At 33.5% G+C, this 10,422-nt stretch overlaps 3 protein-coding genes across 3 annotated transcripts; 1 reads left to right on the top strand and 2 right to left on the bottom strand.

The window, feature by feature from the left end:
• Window positions 1-1,640: 1,640 nt before the first annotated feature.
• HELRODRAFT_76371 (hypothetical protein) lies at window positions 1,641-2,881 on the bottom strand (the record flags this gene model as incomplete). Its single annotated transcript, XM_009016340.1, has 2 exons — window positions 1,641-1,822; window positions 2,635-2,881. Coding segments are annotated over 2 exons (429 nt in total), but the record flags the coding sequence as incomplete, so codon positions are not given.
• A 2,463-nt stretch (window positions 2,882-5,344) lies between these two features.
• HELRODRAFT_170520 (hypothetical protein) lies at window positions 5,345-6,263 on the bottom strand (the record flags this gene model as incomplete). Its single annotated transcript, XM_009016339.1, has 4 exons — window positions 5,345-5,488; window positions 5,584-5,747; window positions 5,894-5,977; window positions 6,242-6,263. 4 exons carry the CDS (start codon window positions 6,261-6,263, stop codon window positions 5,345-5,347), a joined length of 414 nt encoding a protein of 137 aa, XP_009014587.1.
• A 320-nt stretch (window positions 6,264-6,583) lies between these two features.
• HELRODRAFT_110719 (hypothetical protein) lies at window positions 6,584-9,210 on the top strand. Its single transcript, XM_009016338.1, has 6 exons — window positions 6,584-6,742; window positions 7,249-7,358; window positions 7,506-7,652; window positions 7,811-7,930; window positions 8,409-8,466; window positions 8,687-9,210. Exons 1-6 carry the CDS (start codon window positions 6,671-6,673, stop codon window positions 8,738-8,740), a joined length of 561 nt encoding a protein of 186 aa, XP_009014586.1. The 5' UTR covers window positions 6,584-6,670; the 3' UTR covers window positions 8,741-9,210.
• Window positions 9,211-10,422: the final 1,212 nt, after the last annotated feature.

The following is a 10,422-nucleotide window of genomic DNA, read 5'->3' as shown; positions in this document are numbered from 1 at the left end:
TCATCGTTGAATGATTCTTTCTTAACTCTCTCCAGCGAGGCAATGATGGGCGTTGAGTTCCTTGCACTGGCACTGCTGCCATTGCTGCCTTTGCTATCATTTCCAACGCCATTTCCATCGCCATCTTCTGCGTCTTCATTATTTTCATCGGCGTTGGCTTTCGTGGAATTTAAGTTTCTCACATTGGCATTCTCCCCATCTTCCTCCTCTTCGACGTTTCGCAGCATAGGAAATTTCGACTGTTGCTCATTCTCCGACGCAAATGTTCCCCCCCTCTCTGATTCATCACCATCTCTTTCCAGGACTCCTGAATTCATTCTGACCTTATCATCCATAAATGAATTAGGTAGTGGTAGTCCACCGATCCTCTCTCTACTTCCCAAGTTCTCACTTTCATCATCTCTTTCGGCGTCGTGATTGTTGGAAATGTTGGAAATATTCATGCTAGGAAGTTCAACAGATCCTTTGCTGTTGTTATTGTTAACATTATTATCAATATTATCGTCATTTTCGTCATCGTTGGAGTTGTTGATTCTATTGATATTACCGTTGTTGATGTCATTACGACTACTATTATTATTGTTGCAATTATCATATTGCTCTTCATCATTACTATTATCGTTATCATCATCGTCATCGTCCTCATCATCTCCATAGTTACTCAGCAAAGTATTCTTATCACTCCTGGGATAGCCGGCCATAAATTTATCCATGTGCTTTAATGATTTCATTTCATGTTGATGATGTTGCTGATAGCTGGTCCAGTGGTCTTCGTTTCTGCTGTGATGCAGTTGTTTTGGCATGTTGGGAGACATGTTGAACATGTGGTGACTGCTCTCGATGCTGTTGTTGTGCTCCTCGATGAATCTCATAGACATGTCAGATTGTTTGGTCTGGTTGCAGTACATACTGTTGCTGCTGCTGTTGTTGTTATTGTTGCTGCTGTTGCTGCTTCTTTTATCATCGGTGTAGTAATTGGGTTGTTGTTCTTGCTGCTGGTTGCTGTTGAGAAGTCTGTCCATTTTCAGTGAGTACATCTGGCTGTGGTCCATTGGTGGAGGCCGTTCCATGCTCATGCCCATGAAACCTGGTGGTGGCTTGCCGTATAAGCTGTTTGCGCTAATCATCATGTCACCTGGTGGAGAGAAACTTTTCGTGTTCCAGCTGTGCATGTGTTGCTGCTGCTGCTGATGTGGATGGTGGTGTTGTTGCTGATGTTGGTGGTGGGACTGGTGATGGTTTGATTCGTCGACTAGCTTGTGTTTTTGCATTGACTTCAATTCTTCATGACTGTGATTGTTGTAGTAACTGTGGTAGCTCATATTATTATTATTATTCAGATCATCATCATTGTTCACATTAGTATTGTTATTATTATTATTCCTATTATTGTTGCCACTGCTATGTTTATTACCCTTATTTCCTGTACTGAGACAGGGTGAACTGAATCCACTGCTGTCGTAACCCATCTGCGAGTTGCTGTGCTGCTGTTGGCTCTTCCTCGCGTCAGGTATACTCTTCTTGTAAGCACCTTCCTGGGCGTCGTATTTGTTACTCAGCATGGAGTAGTCAGGGGATTCTGCAGATAGATTGGGGAGGAGGTTTTTCCGTTTGCGACCTGGCTTGCCCGTGGACTTTTCATCATGTGCCTTCTCCAAGTGATACTTGAGGCCACTTTTCTGGCGGTAGGATGAGGCGCATTTGTCGCATTTGTACGGTTTCTCATCTGTGTGTCGTCTGTAGTGCACCTTCAGGTTGTCTGTGTGGCAGAAGGCCTTGCCACAGTTCGGCCAGTCACATCGGAATTTTTTCTCACCGCCACCTAGAGATGATACATTTTGCAACTAAATCTTTTAATGCAGAAATATTTAAAAAAATGAAAATGTATAACAATCCCAGCCAATATGATTAACAATTGATTATGTAAACACAACTGATTGAAAATTAATAACATAGGATGAAACTTATTCATCCTAGATAATGAAAAACAGATAAACAAAATAGAAGCTCTAAAAAAAGCGAAAAATTAACAAAGAAACGAGCACGAACCTGCGTGCGAAAGTTGATGCCTTTTGTAGTGGCCAAACTTGGCAAACTGCATACTGCAGTCAGGATGTCTGCAGTGGTACCTCTTAGGTGGCATGCCATGTATAGACATCCTGTGCACATTCAACTCTTTATCTGACCTGAAAGTTGTGCAGCAGTTTTCGTGGTCACAGTAGAATGCAAGTTCCAACGGGGGACCATCTTCATTAGAGCAGGGATCACCACAATTCTCACCTCTGCCACCGACATTCATGTTACTCATGTACTTTTTACTTTCCATTTGTATGTAGGGTTTTTTTAACTTGTCAGGCTTGCAATACATGTTGTAGCTGTTATCTGCATGCTGCTTCATGTCCATCATCTTGTTGTTCGGGTGGCCACCGTAGTAAGAATTGTGGTTATCTGATGACGACAGGTATTCATCGCTGTTTGATCTTGCCCTGTTTGAGTTTTCATTCTCAGGCGTCATCTCACCAGTGGTTGAATCAGCAGCAGACGTCCTCCATGAGCATTCCATCTGAAGACCTGGTGTCATCATTACATTGGAGCTCGACATGAGGGCATTCGTCTCATTTGGATGCCACTTACGAGCGTGTGCTTTCATGACACTCAGAAACTTGAACTCCTTCTGACATATTGGACAAATCCAGTTCTGCTTCTCTCCACTGCACAACCTCTCATGTTCCTCCAGCTCATCACCCTGATAGAGCACTCGACATTTCTTGCAGAGCTTGCGACCGCAGAGACCCGGGTGACTGACTTTGCGATGGTCCTCCAATACATCAGCTATCTCTGATGAGAATTCACAATGGGCACACAGGAATATGCCATGCATTGACCTAAGGTTGTATAATACATGTTGAAATATTTTATAAAATGCACAATATAATTATTAAAATGAGTAATAAGAAGATTCAAACAAGAAAATTTTGAATCAAAACTTAACATTTGATAAACAGAAAAAATTAGTTATCCAAATATCTCACATGTGCTTCCTAAGTTGCCCCTTCTTGCGAGCCCCGAAGTTACAATGAGTGCAGGTGAATATTTGCTTGCCCGAACCATCGTTATCACATCTGCCATCTTCATCGTCTGAACTGTTTCGACTGTCGGCATTCATGTTGCAGTCGGATAAATTTGCATCTTTAGACTCAGCACTGAGGATGGTGTTGTTCATATTGTTGCCCGTGTTATTATCATTATCTACACTGTTAGTGCATCGAGAGTAACTCTTTCCAATGATGTTTTTATCGAAAGAGGTCATGTTCGATTCCATGTGATGATCGTTGTACTTATCCAACTCCAAGTAACTCGTGGAGTTCTGGTGGTGATGTGCCCATTCAAGTTGTTTGCTGGCGTCCGATTCGTATAATATGTGGCTGTCTTCTACACTGTGGTGGTGGTGGTGGTGTTGTTGTTGTTGGTGGTGGTGCTGGTTTTGAAGTGATGGTGTTCCTACTGAATGGTGTTGTTGCTCACTGAGAGGTTTAGATTTCTTCAGAGGTGGTTTGTCAGGTGAATACAACATTTTGTTCTGACTAGTTAAAATACTATAATCTTTATCCATGTTTTGTAGTTTGTAAGATTTGTCCATGTTACACACACTAAAATCATTGTCATCATTAACGGAAAGTGAATTGCTGATATGAAAATTGTTGCTGGTGTTGCTGTTGTAAATGTCTTTGGCACATAATGAGAGAGAGAGGGGAGGTTGAACTTTCATGGGCATAGATCTCATGTCAGGATTCCATTCATTGGGAGGTTGCTGCTGCTGCTGAGGTGGAGGTGGCCAAGACCTCATGTTTCTCGAGTCATAAATGTCAATCTGATCTCGTAAATGACTCATGTACTGCTCATCATTTGGACAGTCAAAACTGTTATCTCCTACACATGTTTCGTATGCACTGTCAGTTATGCTATCCGTATAAGACGAACCATAAGAACTACGTAATCTAGAGTTTAAATTATGAATCTTGTTCCCAAATGATGTAGAAAAATTTTGATAATTTGCCGCAGAACTGTCAGGTGATATCCTCTCAACTATTTTATTCAACTGATGCAAACTGTCTCCAAATTTGTCATTGCACTCAACTTGGTGTTTCTCAGCAGCAGAAGTTGAGAAGATATTAGTAGTACTTTCGTTGTCAGCAGCCTGGACATCCTGAGGATTTGTGTATGTTGAATCTTCACATTTTGCATCTTCCCATGGAATCCAATTCTTGTCAGTTGCAACAAATGTTTGGTTATCTTCCATCAAACAAAATTCTTATTATAATGATCTTCTATGGTCTGTCAATTAAAAATAAACATCAATAATAAGATATTCAATGATAATTTAACAAATCATTAACAAATGAAATACAAATGCAGGATGAGATGCCTCAAGTTTGAATTGAAAGCAATTCAAACATCTGCACGAAATGCATTTGAGAGATCTTATTAGAATTTATGCAAAGAGAACATTTCGAATATGGAAATCTTAAATCATGAAATGCAGTGGTGTATAATATTCATTTACATTGCATGGCTTTTACAAACTGACAGACTAAATTTAGTTTTGCACCTTGAGACATTTTGTGGCAAACCAATAAATGCTTTTGTGATAAAAACAGAAAACGATGTATTACATTTCAAAATCGCACAAAGCGCTTTCAAAGATCCATTTTAAAAAGTAACAAATGAAGAAATTTATTGAAAAATTACGTTTCTCTGAGCTGAGCTGAGCAGCAGAGTCTTCACGCATATATGTGACAAATTTCACGAGTTTTGTTTTAAATTTTTGAGATTACGTTCGGTGAGACGCGGTGGACATTATTTTCAACGAATTAACTTTAAATTTCAACAAAACATTTTAACTTAAATTTCTCGATGTTATCACAAATTCGCAAATCTCCATTAAAATAAACAGCAGCAAATGCTTGCTTGTTTCCGATTGGTCAGAACGCACAACACAAAAACGACGAAAAAAAACCAAGACTCTTTTTAATTAAAAAATGAAAACAAATTAAAAATTTTACAACACATAGATTTAGATGTTAAGCCTTATTTACTGATTGCATAATTTTTAAACTTGCGGCGTTAATTTGCGGTTTGTGTTACAATGATTAATGCTAATCTAAAACAAGCACAGATTCAATTTTGAGCTAGCATCAACGCATTGAAAAAAACACACATTGGTTAACATTTCATAAGACAAATACTATAAACAAAATCCTAAAATCAATAAGAACAAATTCAGTACATGATCACAAATATAAAAATCTTAATGAAGAAGAATGAATCTTTAAAGAAATTGTTTTTATTTTTTCTGTTCTAAAATATTTTCCTCTTTTTTGAATGTGTGACTGATTTCTTTGCTATTTCCTTTTTCATCATCAATGTCATCAACACTTAAATCTTCATTTTCTGAACCATACAACTTTGGATACTTTACAAAACAATCCTTTAAAATATAAAAACAAATTTTGTGCATGTTAAATATAACAAATAAATGAACAATGAACCAATAAAAACAATGAGAAAATGTATGCCCTGAACCTGCATTTTTTGAAAATGCTCGAAACAATCTGCCCCTTTTGGGTCTGCTGTACTGTTTTTAACACAGCTAAATGCATTCCTGAATTCATATCCACATGGACCTGTTGCCATACCACCCAAACATGGACAATTCCAATTTATTTCACCATTTTCTCCAATCAAACCTGAAATATTTTAATTAAAGAATGAACTTTATACCTCAATTATTAACAACATAATTAGCATTTGCATTTTTTAGCCGTTTATTGAATTAAAATTTAAAAATAAAATAAAATGGTATTAAAAGAGATAAATTTTAATTACTCATCACCTGGTTCTCCTTCATATTCCTTGATTTTTATAGTACTAGGTTTGGAATAATCTTCTGGGGTGATGAATATAATTCTATCTTTGCCTGAATTTTATATATATATATATATATATATATATATATATATATATATATATATATATATATATTACATTATATTGTCAATTAATTAAAAAGTTAATATTAATCAAGAAAATCAAGTTTGTCAGATACTGGCAGCTCAGCCAAGCATAGCTGTTGCAGCCAAGGTTGTTTAAAAAACCCAAAATTCTGAGTGCATGTGTGCCAATCATTACTGAAAAATAAAATGAAGTTAAAAATAGAAAGTGTAAAAAATTGCGTACAAACCTTCTTTTTTGCAGTAAGACATCTTTGAAATTAGTGAAACAGATCAAAAAATAACTTTGATCGCCCACCGGCCCAGACAAACCAAAAATGGTAAAATATGTTTAAAACTGAGCTTAACATTAAATAAAGGTTGTGAAAGAACGTTTTATCAAGAAATGAAAAAAAAATTATTACAAAATTAATCAATCAATCAATTAGTTTTTATAACATAAAAAACAAACTAAATTTTTAAAATTAATCAGTTTTTATTTAAATTTTGTTAAATTGACGTTAAATTAACAATTGTATTTGACAACGAAAATGGTAATTTTTAAAAATGCTTGGATGACGACTTCCGACAACCAATTGTAAATAGTTCTCGTCGTGCTAGGTTTGCAGTAAAAATTTGGTTAGTGAATAAGAAAGGTTTGTTTCGTTCAGTTAGCCAAAATGACTGCAAAAACTAGCTTTTTGGATAGTTTTGGATTTCTAGACGATGTCCGACGCATGGATGCAAGACAGGTAGTTTCCTGTTTGTTTTCTTTTTAAAAAATTTGTTACATATGTTTTTTTTATTTTTTAGTTTTTTTCTCTTTTGAATTTTTAGAAATTTTAGATATTTAATAATTTTAAAGATAGAGTAAAGATTCGTTTTGATAAGACATCAGATACAAAAAATATTAATTAATTTAATGTAGTAAGCCTGTATGTATAATTTTTAATTCAGTAATTGTCATAATAACTAACTAACTCTAATAAAGGTTGTTTAAATTTAATTAAATAAAGTGTTAGTTAATTACGTTTTTTAAAATAAATTAATTTTAATTAATGTGTTGTAGATAAAATGAGTTTTTATAAAAAAATAAGAAATTCAGAGATTAATTAGTTTTCATTTCATAAGTCTTTTGTTTTGATCAATTTATCAATTTAAGAATCACAAGCTGAGTATGGCTAACTAAATTTTTTACACTGCTTTGTAAACAGTTTTATGATGTGTTTTTTAATATAATTTAAATGAAACCTGTTAGCTATACTACCAAGTGATGAACTTTGCAATGATAGTTACATCAGCCCTGATGATATGGAAGGGACTCATGGTTCTTACGGGCAGTGAAAGTCCCATTGTTGTGGTTTTAAGGTTGTCATTGTTTGTTCTCATAATTTATTATCATCTTAATTTTTTCTATTTTTGAATTTTTATATAAATATTTAAATATGTCTTATGTAGCAGGTAATGTAATTGTTGTAATTGTAAATTTAATTTGACAATTAATTTCATCTACAGTGGTAGTATGGAGCCAGCATTTTATCGTGGGGACATCTTATTCCTAACAAACAAAGATGATCCAATCAGGGTTGGGGATATTGTGGTTTTCAAAATTGAAGGACGTGAAATTCCTATAGTTCATCGAGCCCTGAGAGTTCACGAAAAGTAATTCGGCAGTTTTAATAGTCATACCTCTGAATATTTATTCATTTATTAAATAATAATTTTCGTTTAATTTAAACTACTTAAATTAAGATTTAATTCTATTTTTCATGATAATATCTCTCACCAATTAAATATAGCAAACTACATTGCATTTACAGAGAAAATGGTACGATAAAGTTTCTAACGAAAGGTGACAACAACCAGGTTGATGATAGGGGCCTTTATGCTCCTGGCCAACTCTGGCTTGAAAGAAAAGATGTTGTAGGAAGGGCCAGAGGGTTGGGCTTCCTATTTTACCCATTTCAATCCTTATTACAAATATAATAGCCATTTCTGAGACTTGACCAAAGTTATTCTGTTTCATGTGTCTATATTTAAACTATTTTATTCTGTAATGAGATTTGTATATATTACATAATAGGCCATGTGATTTTTTGATGTTTTGACACCATTTGTATATATAGATGAGAGATTGTTTGTTGATTGTTGATTTTTATTATATATATCAAATCTTATAACCTCATGGTCTATATTTTTGCATTATCACAATAGTGAAACCTATAAGCTTTTATATGCTAACCCTTATAAGTGCAATTTTACAAGTGCATTCTCCCACAAAATTGTGGAAATCCAAATTAAGTTCACTTTTTAAAATGTTCTTATTGCATTACAGTTACATTTGTGGATAATTATGAATTGTTATACTTTATATAGGAAAAAAACCCAAAATATTGAAATGTATTTTTCTTTTTTCAGATACCTACCATATATTGGAATGATTACAATAATAATGAACGACTACCCAAAATTTAAGGTTCTTGTAATCTTTATTTCTGGTCTACGTTATTATTAACGATATATTTACATATTAATAATAAATAATTTCATTAATAATATTATTATTCATAATTTGGTTTTCAAAATTGACTTATTTGTGAATGAATAAACTACAAATTTTCTTAGAATAAATTAAAAATTAACAGTAATATTCGATTCTAAATTTAATTCTAGACTATCATTTAATCCAATAACAGTACTTCACGTTAGCGATGTTGGCATTGTTTGCTCTGATACATAGGGAATCATAACCATACTTGTATAACATCACGGGCAGACAGAAGGTGCCTAGCTGGGATAGGATGTGTGTATGTGCGTGTGTATATGTTTGTGTATGTATGTATGTATGTGCGTGCGTGTGCGGTGTATATTTGTATGTGTGTGTTGTGTTTTGGCGAAAACTGCTTGTTAGTGATTTGTCACAAAGAATTATATATATTTTTTCTAATTGTTATTAATATTATTATTTAAAATACTGTATTTGTTATTGTTGTTGTAATTATTATTTTGGATAATAAATAATACGTCAGATTTAGTCATTTTTGCAAGAATTGTCAATATTTTAATTATTACACAATTCAGAACATTCTCAAAATGTTATCTTACGAACAACCGTAGGCGAATATTTTCGTTTCATGCTTCTCTCTGATATGATAAAATTGAAGACAGATGTTTGGCAAAGACATTGGCTATAGTTTACAAATTTACTTTAAATTTTCAATTCGATTTAATTAACTTATTGTCTTTGAAAATTTTGTGTACCCCCTCATTAAATTAAACCCACGTTAACAAATAACGTGTAAGCCTGCCTGTCTGTACTGTTGTTAATCTTTGTGTTAAAGTTAACGATGCACTTACCTATTTATCTGCCTGCCATTGTGTTGAGTCATCTCAGTAAAATTCGAGATTTACATTATATAAAACTGTTTGTTTTATATATGAAGTATGTATTTATGTAATCGTGTGTGCGTGCGTGTGTGTGTGTGAGTGCGAGTGTGTGAGTGTAAACTTTTAGAAAAAAAGTCAGAAAGTCAAAAAAAAATATTATTCATAATAATTATTGCAATTAATAATTAATTGTAATGATGAGCCAGGAGAAAGCACGTAAGCTAACAGCTAACAGCGTTAAAAGTATAAACTGTATTAAGTGTCATCAGTTCAAAAATAAAATGGGAATTATACATGCATACACACATACATATAAGCACACATACATACATGCACACATACATTCATACACAGTACACAAATACATACAATTTATCGTCACTTTCATTATTGTTTGATTGATTTATATATAAGTTAGACATGCTTCATAGCTATATTATCATCATCATAAAAAATGTGTATATACATATATATATATATATTTATCTAAAAATATGCACTCAACAGTACATATATACGTACTCTACAATGATTGTTTTTATTTAAAATTTATATTTATATGAAAAAAAATAAAAACAACGTTAATACGTTTAGAGGTAATGTCACGAAAACGAAAAAGATAATTGTGAGACGAACGAAACATACAAGATATATATAAATATATATATATATATATAACAGTATACAATACAACATAGCATGCTAAAATTGCATGATAGCGTTTCTTCTAGCTAAACGATTTCATTACATTCTTCGTCAATCTGAGTTAGTACTCATGTAATGTGTAACATGTATCTTATTGTAGATAAATGGATAGACAATGATACATACACGCGCATATAGGACAAAAAACGTTCGTAAATACATACATGATACGTAACATAGTGTTAAAATAAAAACAGAAAAATCGTTCACTCAATTTTTGAGGTAATATATAACATTATCCGTCTACAATTCACAATTTGGCCGTGTAAATAACTCGAAGAATATAGGCATGCTAGCTATTTACATTGATGCACGCAAGCATCTTTATGTATGAAATGAG

Source organism: Helobdella robusta (genome assembly GCF_000326865.2).
Source record: "Helobdella robusta unplaced genomic scaffold HELROscaffold_18, whole genome shotgun sequence".
Classification (NCBI taxonomy): domain Eukaryota; kingdom Metazoa; phylum Annelida; class Clitellata; order Rhynchobdellida; family Glossiphoniidae; genus Helobdella; species Helobdella robusta.
The sequence above is the reverse complement of the archived record's forward strand: the minus strand, read 5'-3'. Positions and strand labels throughout refer to the sequence as shown.